General features: G+C 35.2%; 4 protein-coding genes across 5 annotated transcripts; 1 reads left to right on the top strand and 3 right to left on the bottom strand.

Annotated features, from left to right (window-relative positions):
• Nucleotides 1-62: 62 nt before the first annotated feature.
• LOC130506048 (L-ascorbate peroxidase 3-like) lies at nucleotides 63-1,012 on the bottom strand. The gene is made up of 3 exons (XM_057000655.1): nucleotides 807-1,012; nucleotides 585-709; nucleotides 63-422 (listed from the first exon to the last, which is right to left on the bottom strand). Exons 1-3 carry the CDS (start codon nucleotides 917-919, stop codon nucleotides 349-351), a joined length of 312 nt encoding a protein of 103 aa, XP_056856635.1. The 5' UTR covers nucleotides 920-1,012; the 3' UTR covers nucleotides 63-348.
• Nucleotides 1,013-1,198: 186 nt separating this feature from the next.
• LOC130506049 (beta-galactosidase 11-like) lies at nucleotides 1,199-5,677 on the bottom strand. 2 transcript variants are annotated; one of them, XM_057000657.1, is made up of 18 exons: nucleotides 5,346-5,677; nucleotides 5,165-5,260; nucleotides 4,952-5,064; nucleotides 4,786-4,852; nucleotides 4,614-4,706; nucleotides 4,392-4,535; nucleotides 4,226-4,320; nucleotides 3,989-4,094; nucleotides 3,698-3,901; nucleotides 3,451-3,618; nucleotides 3,197-3,372; nucleotides 3,005-3,114; nucleotides 2,820-2,929; nucleotides 2,614-2,724; nucleotides 2,374-2,478; nucleotides 1,772-2,266; nucleotides 1,560-1,696; nucleotides 1,199-1,326 (listed from the first exon to the last, which is right to left on the bottom strand). In XM_057000657.1, exons 1-17 carry the CDS (start codon nucleotides 5,550-5,552, stop codon nucleotides 1,562-1,564), a joined length of 2,535 nt encoding a protein of 844 aa, XP_056856637.1. In that variant the 5' UTR covers nucleotides 5,553-5,677; the 3' UTR covers nucleotides 1,199-1,326; nucleotides 1,560-1,561. The 2 variants fall into 2 exon arrangements, with proteins under 2 accessions (XP_056856637.1, XP_056856636.1); XM_057000656.1 differs by lacking the exon at nucleotides 1,199-1,326 and having other exon boundaries at nucleotides 1,335-1,696.
• Nucleotides 5,678-9,981: 4,304 nt separating this feature from the next.
• On the top strand, nucleotides 9,982-11,196 carry LOC130506051 (probable BOI-related E3 ubiquitin-protein ligase 2). Its single transcript, XM_057000659.1, has 2 exons — nucleotides 9,982-10,358; nucleotides 10,435-11,196. Exons 1-2 carry the CDS (start codon nucleotides 9,996-9,998, stop codon nucleotides 10,933-10,935), a joined length of 864 nt encoding a protein of 287 aa, XP_056856639.1. The 5' UTR covers nucleotides 9,982-9,995; the 3' UTR covers nucleotides 10,936-11,196.
• A 1,234-nt stretch (nucleotides 11,197-12,430) lies between these two features.
• On the bottom strand, nucleotides 12,431-13,566 carry LOC130506050 (catalase-2-like; the record flags this gene model as incomplete). Its single annotated transcript, XM_057000658.1, has 5 exons — nucleotides 12,431-12,744; nucleotides 12,853-12,946; nucleotides 13,029-13,096; nucleotides 13,176-13,265; nucleotides 13,339-13,566. Coding segments are annotated over 5 exons (540 nt in total), but the record flags the coding sequence as incomplete, so codon positions are not given.
• Between the last annotated feature and the right edge of the window lie 5 nt (nucleotides 13,567-13,571).

Below are 13,571 nucleotides of genomic sequence, written 5' to 3'. Positions count from 1 at the left end.
AAATGGGTTAACAATTTACAGAATCTAACTGCAAAAAAAAAAGGTTACAAGCCTCTCTTGGTCATGCCAAATTCAGGAACTCAATTTCAAAAATATGTTATTTTGAAATCTATGTGTATGGTTTACTTGAACTACTTAGTCAATCTCTAGTTCTTATAAACCAAATCACAATCAGGCAAGATCTCCTGGAACAAACTGCCATTATTCCTCTGTTGGAAAACTAAACATAAATACACATCTCAACCATCAACCTAGCCTACCAAAACAAGTCTAAACATGGGAGGAGCATATGAGACACGTGCAGTATACAGTAACTGAGCAGACAAAGCAACAAAGTACATGATAGTTTTAAGGTAAAAAAATCATAATCACCTGGTACAGATCCGCATAGGTGATTTTAGGATGTTTAGCTTTCACTCCCTCTGAAACATAAAGAAAACATCTCTTAAATTTCAAAAATTCAAACTCCATTCCGTAATCATAATGGGTTTTTATTAAACAATGTTCTAAAACCATATTATAAAAACGATACACCAACATATAAGAACACAGTATTATTGCCTATCCAAAGAAAAAACACACACCACAGATTTCAAGAGCGATCTTTAAACCACTATTGGCGCCGTGAGTGTACTCCTCTTCGTTCCTTATAGACCCATTAGGTCCCCCTGTCTTCGACTGTGCATCATAGGTTCCAGCATCGTGCCATCTTCACAAAAGAAACATATAACCAATCAAAACGAGCAATAAAGATCGATCCTTTTTCCACATCAAGCGAATAAAAACGATAGAAACTGAAGACTTACGCTAATCTAAGCATGATCGGAGCACAGTTCTTGCTCGAGATGATTGAGCGGAGATCACGGCGAGCCTTGTTGATCTCTTTCGTGTACTCAGCGTTAACAATCGGTGCCGCCATAGCTCTTTTTAATCGTCAATGGTGAATTGAGAGGAGAATGATATGGTCAAGGTGGGGGGTTAAGATTTTTTGATTTTTGTTCGGACCAAACTGAAACAGATCAGGTGTCAGTTATCTGCTGTTTTTCTCAGCCACATCTTTCGGTGGACCTCATTGGTTGTTAAGATACGCTTGTCCACGTGGGATTCTCATGTCATTTTTGTTCAAGTAAAACAGCATGCGTTTCTATACACATCTTTAATAACGGCACGCATGTTATCTCTGAGAAATTTTTGTTAATTTTTTTTTAAAATGTTTACATTTTTTTTTTTATGATACGTTTACAGTGAAATAAATAAATAAATATATTACAATAAAATGAAATATAATTTTTTTTTCTCTTGACCAGCTCCTCTTTGTGTTATTTTCTACAAAATAAAAGGAAACATTCAATAAAAGGGTTTATAAACAATCAGATAATGTTTTTGAATACGTAGTTGTTTCTTGATAGGATCGATCATATGCCAATATCTTACTTCGGATATGAACGTTTAAATTTAAGAAACCATATACAAACAATGTTGCCACACGAGCACTTTTGAGATTGGTCTACTAAAAGCAGAACATTGAACCATATGTGATAGTGATGATAAAAAGATACCCTCAGTTCTTCCTGTCACGAGCACACTTGACTTGCACGGCAAGCGTCTTGACAACGTTCTTGCATGAATCTTTCTTGTCTTGTTTGAATGTGCTTTTGTTCACCGGAATCACACACTCTCCTTTCCCCAAACAATGCTGCGTACAAGTTTCTTGTGTTAGTTACAAGCTACGATTATACATCAATAAGAAACACAATCTGATCATCTTTACCTTCTCAACGACTTTCTTTGAAACGGGAGCATTACAAGTACCAAGTGTGAAGTTTCCACAAGTACCAATAGGGTTTCCGAAGCTAGCGAACTCGACTTCTGCGATCTTCTTGTTGCCAGAGCATTTAAGAGTAGCTGTGAGACTCACGTTATCAGTGATGGCTTGGACCTGGTCTTGCTTCCTTGTCCAGTGCCTAACACTTGGAATGTAGTCTTCTCCGACGTAAGTACAAACAGTGTCTCTGTTGACGATGACGAAGTCTATAATCTCAGGTTTCACATTAGGCTCTTCCTCGAATATAACAAGAAGGTTTTTCTTGGGCTTCAAGAAAGATCTAGGGATGTGATATTCTATTTGCGTGGATTGATTTAATGAGTTCAAGAAAGACATCCAATATCTTCCAACGCCTTCTCCATTCACCCAAATCAATCCCTTTCCCATTCCACTCATGCGAACCGCTGCTGCGCTTTCACTCTCCGGTGCATCGAAGTAGGTCTGATATGTTTCACATTCATTAAAATGTGTCAGTATGTCCTTAGAAAATCTCTAGATCTCTTGCCATACATTATATATATATATATATATATTCTTATTTTCATTACCTGGTACCATGTAAGTCCTGGTGCTTTTCCAGTGAATTTCTGCCATTTGACCTTCTTCAAACCTTTCTCGGTATGGATTCCGAGTCTCTCTCCTTCCATACCGACCTAAAGGTTATTAAAAAAGGGATCAAATAAATGACATATTTTCTTAATATTTTTTTAATAATGGAAATTCCGATCTTTAATCTCTTAATTTCTCCCAAACTTTATAAATTTACAAGAAATTTAAGAAACTGAAACCTTGTTCCCCCATTTGCTGCTTTCAGTGAGGTCAAGTACTCCAGAACTCAATCCTAAGATGGAAACACTACGAGGACCAGTGTATCTGTGCTCCAAGTAAGCTCCACTATCCTGTAAGAACAGAAAAAAAAAGCCAACCAATTATATGAAACATATCTTCATCAATATATTCATTTAAAAAACGTTGAATTATATTTGTTACTTACTGGAAATCCAGTGAGAACACCAAGCATAACAAGGTGATTCTCTCCTTCTTTTAGTGCAACCGGTTCTTGGAAAACAAAACTCTTCTCGTCATGGCTTCCATGTCCACTTCCTGGTAATAGAGAAAAATATCATCATCATCATAGTTCATTTTCATATTTTTGCATCATATATACACCATTCTTACCAAGGTATTCTCCGTTAAACCAAACGTGCAATGCGTGTCCAAGACTAGCAATCCTCACATCAGTTTTAGCTCCTTTCTTCTTAGGTAATTGATTCTTGTTGATCTTGAAGCTGCAAAGCAACATCAACTTCATGTTTCTCTTCATCGTTTAACTTTGTTATATATAATCACATGAAATTGGTATTTAATTACCTTGTTGTGTACCATCCATAGTCTGTCTTGTCTTTAGTCAAACCGTAAAGCTCAACGGGTATGTAAGAGTCACCCTTTAGCTTATGAGGCAATGGCTCAGTGAACACCTTGAAATCGAACTTCTTGTTTGCCTTCTTAGACTTCATAAAGTTCCTTGAAGTGTGGTGAGAAACAATCTGGTCCGATCCAAATTAACAATAATGAGTTAAAGACTTTGTAACTGTTAATAAAACCAGAATTAAATGTTACTTCACCTGTGCAGTGTTGTAAACAACAGTTTTACAATCTGGAAGAATACTTATGGAACGTGGCGCTATCACGTATTCTTTCCCCCTGAATTTAATGGTTTCTGCAGCTTCGGTGTTGTTGTTAGCCAAAAAAGCTGCACAAGATTTCGTTCCAGGCTCTTCGTAGTATCTAATCTGTAATTACAAACATATATAGTTGAGTAAAATTTGTAAGCACTGAATCTTTCTTGATGAGTTCATGCTATGGTAATACCTCGGTATCTTTTCCAGGCTTCTCGGTCCTAGGCTGACCCCATAGAAGTGGTTTCTTGCAAAGGTTAAGAGCGTTGTGAAGATGTTTAAGATGACCATACTTAGGCTCTCTTTCTAAACCATATTCATCAAGAGGTGCATCATCGTAGTATCTAGTGGTGACATAATGGGCAGAGGTTCTGCCAAAGTTGGTTCCCCCATGATACTGCAAGATTTTAAAGTATTTCAACAAGCATTCTTTTGTAAGATTTTCAAAGGCAGTTTAGTAGAATTCAAGGGGTTATTATCATACCATGTAGTAGTTCACATGAGTTCCATTCTTGGAGAAGAATCGAGCAACTGAGAAAGCAATATCTTCTACTGATCTTTTAACTGGCGAATCACCAAACACACGGAACCTGTTAAGTAAAAAAAGTATGAAATGTAAATGGCAATGAATCTTGAAACCCTCAATATCTTTTCACTTTCATAACTAAATCTCAAGTTTCTACATTGTTTAACTAAAGATAGCAAAGATTAAAAAACTCACTGAGTAGTCCAGTTCTCGGTCCATAAAGACGGTTTGTTTTCTTTGTTTGGACCAGGGAAAGTATCACCACAATGCCTTCCATTGCAAGAATTGATCTATTTCAAAGATCAGGAGCATCGTTTAATACAAAACACAACCTAGACATAAGACATTATAATAACTTTACCATAGGATCAGGAGCATCGTTATGCTTGCACATAACCCATGGGATCCCAAGATTCATTGTGTCGACCAAATTAGATGCCCATTTAATGTAGTTAACACCGTCTTGTTTATATGCGCGTTGAACCGCGCTATACTCGTTCTCTATCTGCATTTCATATTCATTATAATACCGTTCATGTTTGTAAGATGATTAGGTATATGTGTTAGGGTTTTTCTTTAGGACCTGTCCTAGTATAATGGGGCCTCCTTGTGAAGCAAACAATTTTTCCTCCTTCATTTTGTCGAGTACCGTCCGTACATACCTCGCTGTATGTTCCTGCAATAATTTTTTTTTTTTTTTGTTAATCTCTTTAACTATAAAAGGGCTCACATTTTGTATATATGTGATACAATACCTTGAATTCTTTATTGTCTGTACGGAAGAAAATTCCAGGAACTTCTCTAAGCCAATAAGGCAGTCCTCTAAAAACAAATCACGTAAAACATTAAGGGAAACATTTAAGAAAGAAATAATCAAAATAAAAAATAAGTAATTATTTATTTTTTTCTTTAATTTATTACCCATGAGTCCATTCAGCTTGGATGAATGGTCCAAGCCTCAATGTCACATACATGCCATTCTTCTGAATCAACTTTATGAACTTCACCAAGTCATTTCGTCCCGAAAAGTTGAACTAATGAAAACAACCATAACAAACGAAAACATTACTAAAGTTCTTTATATATATATTTATGTTTTATATGTTGTATGATTCGATTTGAGTTTGCAATTACCTTCCCTTGTTCAAGCTCATGTACATTCCAGAAAACATATGTTTGAATCGTGTTCAAACCACCTTGTTTGGCTCTCTCGATGATACTTGGCCACATCTAGACAAGATCCAAAAAGACTCTATATCAATTACAAAGAATCTTAAAAGAAAAATAGATGATAATTTGATTGAAATGTATATACTTCAGGAGTGCTTCGAGGATAATGGATAGAGCCGGAATAAAGAAGCTCTCTTTTGCCATCGATGATCAGAGATGTTCCATCATAAGTCACCTCCTTATTCTTCTTCTTCTTTTTCACCTCCTTTTTCGAGGCGGATGCGCAAGAAGACGAGAGGAGAACCACGAGAAAGGCCGCTAAGAGCCATCGATCAAGAGAAGGTTTTCTCATTGAACTCTCTTTTCTTGTATTTATTTTGTTAATTTTGTGATGTAGAACAAGAAGAAGTTCTTTTGGAACCTCGTCCTTGTTGGAGGAATAAAAGAAACAAGGAGAGCTCAAATAACAAGCTCTGAAAAAAGACAATGATATAAGAGAATGTTTCAAACTCAACGTTTCAGGTCTCAGAGATCTTTACGGGTCTGAAATAGAATCTACCGTAACTTTCAAACTCCTATTTTCCTTTTTTGATTTTTGATTTTCTATTTTTAAAGTTTGTTTTAGCCCTATTCTCGTCAAATATGAGGGCAAACACCGAAAAAATTCTCTCTTACCATATATAACGGATTATTTTAACTAGCCAGGTTGAAAAAATTGTGTCACCATGATTGTCTACAATTTTTGTTTTGATATTCTCAGTTCACAAGAGTTCCCATTCACTAGTTCACAACCAAAGTTTCAAAAAGACTGTGACAACTTTTTAAAAAGCAACATGCCAACATAGGATATAGTAGACAAACATAATGATGATTGTAAAGCCTCTGAGCTCAATTGTCTACTGAAACAAAGCAAGAAAACAGAGTAAACAGAGCAATCTGACAAAGTTTACTAGAAAAGACAATATAACATTTTGAAATGAACCATCAATCAGCGTTCAGAGATCTTTTTCATGAACGGCTTTGCATTGTTTATCCCACATATCTATCCACCCCTCTTCAATCTTGAAACAAGTGTTTTTGGCATCTTGCTTCCATGTGGCAAAGCTTGCTAGATAGTTCTCCTGAAAAATCTATAGGTTATTATGTATCAAACAAACATTTACTATACTTTATAAAATACTTATATCTCTGCCTTTGACACTTCAACTTTGGAACTGCCAATTGGGAAGATGTACTGTTCTTCTTGTGGGATCATCTAATGACCACTCGCACCTTCGAAGAAGATATGAGACAACGAAGGCAGCTTCATGTTGGTCATGCAGTCACTTACAAAGCTCCTAAATGCTTTGAAACGAGTTAAAAGAAAATAATAATCAATGTTTAGTTATGAGTAGTTAAGTTACAAAATGTAATAAATTAAAGTAGTTACCTTAACAGGATTGAATGGCACAAATGAAGCCTTTCCATGAGCTAAATGCATAGCTATCATGACAAAGCCCCAAGTTCATCATATGCATCAACCAAGACATTATTTGACTTTTTTTTTGGTAACTATTATATTGACTTCTTTAGTTGAATATATTCATTTGCATCAACCAACACATTATCAAGCTGTAAACAATTTTCACCATCAAAGGATATAACATCAGCTACATGCCCCGATGAAAACAAAATGAAAGTTTTTACCTTAACATGATTGAAGAGAACAAATGGTGTCTTTCCATGAGCTAGATGCATGGCAATCATGACCAAACACCAAGTGTCATAAAGTGAAAAAGATGTTTACTATGTGTGACCATGATTTAATTCAATTATTTAATAGTCGTTTAAAACTGTTTTCGAAACCGGGAATTTATTGTGCACTGTTCATTTTTGCCTTTGCGCTATGATTATAGTCCATAAAATTTGTTTCTAGGATAAAGGCTTAAACCATAATACACATGTTTATGCCTATGTCGAGATCAAGAACCAACAAAAGTAAAGAACCATTTATTTTTTCTTAACTCACAAAACATTTGATTCATGAACATGAAAAGTCATGACAATATTTTAACCATGTAATATGGTACTTGAGACGTTATTTTGTAATTTGTTGTGATATGTTGATTTAGTGGCAAACTTCCAATAATTCATGTCGCCAAAAGAACTACACAAAAAAAGATAGAAAGATTGTAAAATTGAGCAAAACCCGATTACAACCTTTGTTTTCTTCAGCAGAAGAGATCGGAGTCAAGGGAGACGGCGCTACAACGAAACAGAAGATGATGAGAGTAATATTATAAAGATTAAATTGATTACAAATTCACAATGAGTCAAATAATTCTAACTTTTGATTTCTTCGGTGGTCAGATCCGACAAAATCGGGAGCGGTGAAGGAGTAGGAGCCATGGACAACACTAATCCAAATACAACTTTAGGTACCATACTATATCCAAATTTTAATATTTCGGAGACTATATCAGAGAATGAATTATGTATACACAATATTTTTCTAGAAAAGTAGACGATGGAAACATTGGGATATTATATTATGGGCTTATTTGTGATATAGCAAAAAAAAAGAAATTGGTTTTGTAGAGAGAAGTTAGAGAGAGATAGGAAGAGAAAAAATATGAAAGAGTGTTATTTTGGTTAGTGAATGAATTTTGTTTTTTGGTGTTATACCACCCAATTTCCCTTATATTATAGACGATATTGAAACAAGTATTATTCTTTGTAACTTGAGGTTGAGGTCTTGCACGGATTACACGCAACACTCCTAAATCTATACCTCTATATTAAATCTGGCGTGTTTGGTTTCGTCTGCCAATATGCATTCCTAACATTGGAGAAAGATTTCTCCAAATTTGATAAATTAATAGATGAATTTTGAATGTGAACAGAAAAATAGGAGTTTTGAATTTAACTAGTATTTATATTACAATATTTTTTGATAACCTCTCTTTTATGATGCTCTTGCTATTGAAAATGCTGTTGAAAAAATATAGTTTTCTATACACATCTATTTGTCGTTAAACAAATATTTATTTTTCAATCAAATTACAAGTACAAGTCTACAAATTACAAGTACAAGTACAAGTCTACAACGTGTATATGGCACTTCGATATTGCCTGTTAAGTTGGAAAACTAATTCTTTGGTTTCGGTCAAAGAATCTTCCTCCTAATTAAACGATCAAATAAGATATGAATCAAACGATAGACTGAAATTTTCCAAAAATGAATATGTAACTCAAGAAACGTGTATTTCCAGTTCTCTAGACAGTTGCATGCATGACGACGACCAATACGCATCTAATTCTTTTTTTGCGCTACTTTGTCTTTTTATATTTTACATCTTATAATTGTCCTTTTCTTCTTTCTATAATACAATGTCTGTCAGTTGAAAAAAATAAAAATAATACAATGTTTGTCATATTTTAAATTTACTGGCTTGTATTAAGCTCCTAGGTTAATTTTAATCTATTAGCTCCTAGGTTAATATATGTGCCTTTTGCTAGCTAACATTAACGATTGTAAGAAAAATTGGAGGTTCTTCATTTTTGTCTGTATGAGAAATATCTTCAAATCCTCTCTATTTTTGAAAATGTTAAATGATATTTGAAAATTTCTTATCATTTCAGAGTAAACACAATCAAACTGCACACATTAAAACGGAAAATCTTGTCATTCGACAGCAGGGAAATTATCTATTGTTGCTTAGTTAGACTTAGACCATTGATCATTAGACATATTATAATCAAAATTCAAATTTCCGTGTGCCCCCAAAGGTAAAGTTCCAACAGATTTGATTATATTTATTTCTATAAGACTCCATTCATTCATCGCATATTTCATCATCCGACTAAGAATATTTATTTAGAGAAGGGGATTTTTAATTGCTAAGCCATATTTGACCAAAAAAATTTCCAGTGGTCAACTATAACGTTTTGGATATTGATTTACATTGAATAATACTAAATTTTAAATCTGCCGCGTTTTTATAAAGTAATTAGCCAAACATTTTATAAAGTTAAATGTCTCTGGAATTTTACTATATATTTGTTCATATATATCATCAAATATATATTTCTATATGTTTATATATAATATGTCTATGTTTGTGTAAAATAATTAATTTAAGAGTTAGTATAATGAGCTGTAAATTAAAATTGCTATAATAGTTTGGTTTTTCCCATTTTTATGTTTCTTTGTGCACATCTAAATTGAAGCCTATGGTTGTGGATATTGGATAACAACAACAAAAAAACTTATATTTGTAGCAATAGTGTTATATGCCTGTTTTTCTTCGTTCAGTTCAATGGGTTACCCTTTTCTAGAACAAAATAATGGTTGAACTTGGCCATCGTTTGACTAATATTACAATGATCATAAATAGAATGACTGAAAATAGTGGTAAGAAAATAGAAAATATCATATAATTCAGACTTTCCCGATGGCCCAACTGACCAAATCAGAGTCACCAATAAATCTTAAATCAGAGGAAATTAAATAAATTAAAAGGAAAAGAAAGTCTCTGAGCTGCTATAATTCCACTTGGACTTACAATCCTTTTTCACATTAACGAAAAAGCCAAGAAAGAATCACTATAAAAGAAAAAGTAAATAAAAGACAAAACGGCTCTGGCAAAATCTCTGACGTTGGAAGATAAAAAGATGGAGTTCAGTCACATAATCAGCATGTGTACGTCGTTTCTATACAATCGTGTCAGATCAGTATTAACCCATAAAAGTCTCTCTCACCGTTCATATCATATTTATATATATTGATATAAGGTGGTAATCGTGCAGACGTTACATGCATTGTATTGAAAACAAAAGTTTATTTCCCGAGAAACAAACGGATCAGACCCTTTTGATTCTCTTTATTACTTCGTTCTCTGTTCTTTCTTTGTTAAAAGAAAAACAAAGCCTTTTCTTCTCTGTTTTAGCTGTAAAGGAGATGGCAATACAAGCGCAGCTGAGTTACAACAACGCTCCGTTCATCGGAACTAGTGGCCCCGAGTTTTCGCTGATCAACGACGATGGCGGAATCCAAATCGACCAGTCGTATACGAACCAACAAGCTCTGTTTCACCATCAACAGAACCGTTCTCAGGGCTTTTTAGACGTTCATATGGAGAAACAGAGGCAAGAGATCGATCAGTTCATCAGAATACAGGTTCGTAATCACCATATCTCATCGAAAGATTTGATTTTTACAACATGGGCACTGATAAAGTTTTGTTCTTTTACAGAGCGAGAGGTTGAGATATGCGTTGCAAGAACAGAGGAAGCAAGAAACAGAGACGATCTTGAGGAAGATGGAGACGAAAGCTTTGGTTTTGATGGCGCACAAGGAAGAAGAGATGTCGAGAGCGTTGAGCAAGAACATGGAGCTCGAGAATCTTCTGAGGAAGATGGAAACGGAGAACCAAACGTGGCAGAGAACGGCTCGTGAGAACGAAGCGATGGTCGCGACGCTCAACTCGACGCTTGAACAGGTTCGTGAGAGAGCCGCGGCGTGTCGCGACGACGGTACAGCGGCGGAGGACGAAGGGTCTTTCTGCGGAGGAGACGACGGAGATAATTTTCCGATGAGTAGTTGTTGCTTGAACTGTGGGTCTAGTGGAGAGACGAGAGTGGTGTTTCTGCCGTGTAGGCATCTCTGTTGCTGCACGGGTTGTGAGGATGGTCTAGCTCTCTGTCCGATCTGTAATACACCCAAGAAGAATAGAATCGAGGCCTTTGTTTTCTAGGGAGAAACAGTTTTCTTCTCGTTCTCTGAAGTTGGTATGAGATGTAGAAAAAGCCTTCGAGTCCGGTGAACGGAGAGATTTTTACTCCGGGAAGATGACGTGGCAGAGTGACTAGGATAAAGGTTATCAAGAAGTAAATTTCTAGGATTTTATTTTTCCTATTTTGTTTTTGTTTCTTTTGCATCAATGGAAAGATGAAGTCCAGCTGGATATAAATAGAATATTCATATTTTCTTCTAACTTATGAAAATTTGGATATAATTTTATGCAATTTTTACATTAAAAAGGACTTAGGAGAAAGTTAAAACAATTTTATAGTATATTATAGTAATTACAAAACTGAAAAAAAAAATTCAAAATAGGTATGAACTAAGGGTAATTCAACTGATTTATACATTTTTCAAACATTTCTCGTTAATATCTTTGAAGTCTACGTTAAAAATTGAAATTTTATTTTGGTAAGGATGGTACCAACCAACATAATTTTCTAATAAAATGGAGTATCAGTTTAACTATTTGTTTAGTGTTTCAAAAAAAAAAAAGTTTAACTATTTGTTTAGATGTTGCGAGATAGCGGAGAGAGGTGGGAGTAGAGTCAGTAGACACGCGTATTGGAGAGGCTGTAGGAATTATTGGGTTGCTCAGTAATCAATACTACAGTACAGTGACAAGAGAGAACAGTAGTTATATTTCAACATTTTAGTGTCTTTTCTGACAAGATTTTAAAAATGTAAAACAGGAGAGAATCATATGTTTAGCCTGCCTCCTAGAGTTCTCGCGCTTTTCTAAACAGAAACATGAGCCTTCTCCATTATAGATTCTCGGTCTTTATTTGAACAAATCTGTGCTACCTATGTTGTTTTCTAGATCCTCCCTAATACCTATGAAAATAAACAATCTAGTTGTATAATAGCATCTACAATAGGTTGCACTTCAATTTGTCAAAAAGAACGCAATAAGATTCTGTTCAAAAACTTAAAAGCTATACACCAAACGAAGATCTATATCTAACTTTTGGTATAGGCTGCACTTTCCTCAAAGCTCACAGAAACAAGAGTGTGGAATTGTGTGAATTATAAATTGACTCATGGGCCGGCCCATTATTTTTCATATTTGTTGTTGGACCGGTTCAATCACACGCATGCACTCGTCCATGGTGTTCTCTTCTTGTTCTGCTTCGACTTCTTCTCTTATAAATTCAAACCAAAAATGTCAAATCTAAATTTTATTTTATAAATGTTAGAATTCAAGATTTCTCCAACTTTGATACAACATTTATTTAGTGTGGCCAAATCTACAGCACATATTGAAAGCAACTCTAAATTTTCTAACACAAAGCAAATAAAAGATTATATGGCCTTTACTGTCGTTTTCGTTTCATACTTGCTCTGCTCCTTTCGTCCTGAACTTTTGTACCAATACCATGTCCTTGTCGACAAGTCATGTGGTTCTTACTTTTAATTTTCATTAGAAGATTTCAAATAAAGAGGAGATCTCATCAAATGACACCGACTATTATTGTAAAATCTTTGATGTATTATTATTTGTGAATAACAACATGAGACAAAACCAAGGTTACACAACAGAACAAAAGTTTTTGTTTTGGTCATAAAACAAATAATATTACAACACAACACACAAGATCCACATGATGAAGATTATACCATGGCACATCTGATCTCTTCCCATCTTTCTTCTCTTGCCTATTAGAACCACACAACGACCAATCAAGAATCTTGTTCACTCGTTTTAGATGCTTGGTCTCACGTTCAGACGGCTTGCCAGCTTCTGTCCCAGTGACTTATCAGCCTGTTTCACACATATTTAACCAATCAGTGTAAGAAAAATATTACACAACTTCACAAAGGCTAAAGGAAACAGACAATGACAGTAAAAGAAATAGTCATATTTTTATACCTGAGACCAGTAAGATATCCAGATGTTGCGGATTTCATGTGTGATGCGAGGGTCTGATAGAGCATCAATCCATCGACCGATGAAACGTTCTTGCCTGAAGTAGAAACCAACCGTAAAACAATAAGAACATGTAAATATATTGAGTGTCACCAAATAAGATTAAAAACAATGTGTACCTCTCTGGGGTAAAAGAACGGTATCTCTCTCCAGGCTCCTTGAAGTTGTTCTCTTTCTCAATAATACACTGCAAAACAGATTTTGAGCTTTTAGATCATATATTTCTTACGAGGAAACTGAAACAGAGTGTTGATTTGATTACTGACCCTCTCACGCTTCCCAGAGCAGACTGCTGGTGGAGTTGGATACTTCTCAGCATGGCGAACCGGGTCGTACCTCGAAGGGAAGTAGTTAACCTGTACCAAACCACCTTTCTGTAAGAAAACGATATTCTAGCATTAAGTTCATTACAAAAAAAAAAGACATTACCTCCTCGTCCCTGTGCATGAAATTCATGAAGCCCTCATGGTGGTTGTTGTGGTGAGCACATTTCGGAGCATTGACCGGTAACTGAAGGTAGTTAGGTCCAAGACGGTGTCTCTGAGTATCCGCATAGGAGAAGACACGTGTTTGAAGCAGCTTGTCATCAGAGTAGTGTATCCCCGGAACGATGATAGCAGGACAGAAAGCAAGCTGCTCATTCTCCGCAAAGAAGTTATCAA

Source organism: Raphanus sativus, unplaced genomic scaffold (genome assembly GCF_000801105.2).
Source record: "Raphanus sativus cultivar WK10039 unplaced genomic scaffold, ASM80110v3 Scaffold2839, whole genome shotgun sequence".
NCBI classification, from domain to species: Eukaryota; Viridiplantae; Streptophyta; class Magnoliopsida; order Brassicales; family Brassicaceae; genus Raphanus; species Raphanus sativus.
Note: the sequence above shows the minus strand (reverse complement) of the source record. Positions and strands in the feature narration are given on the sequence as shown.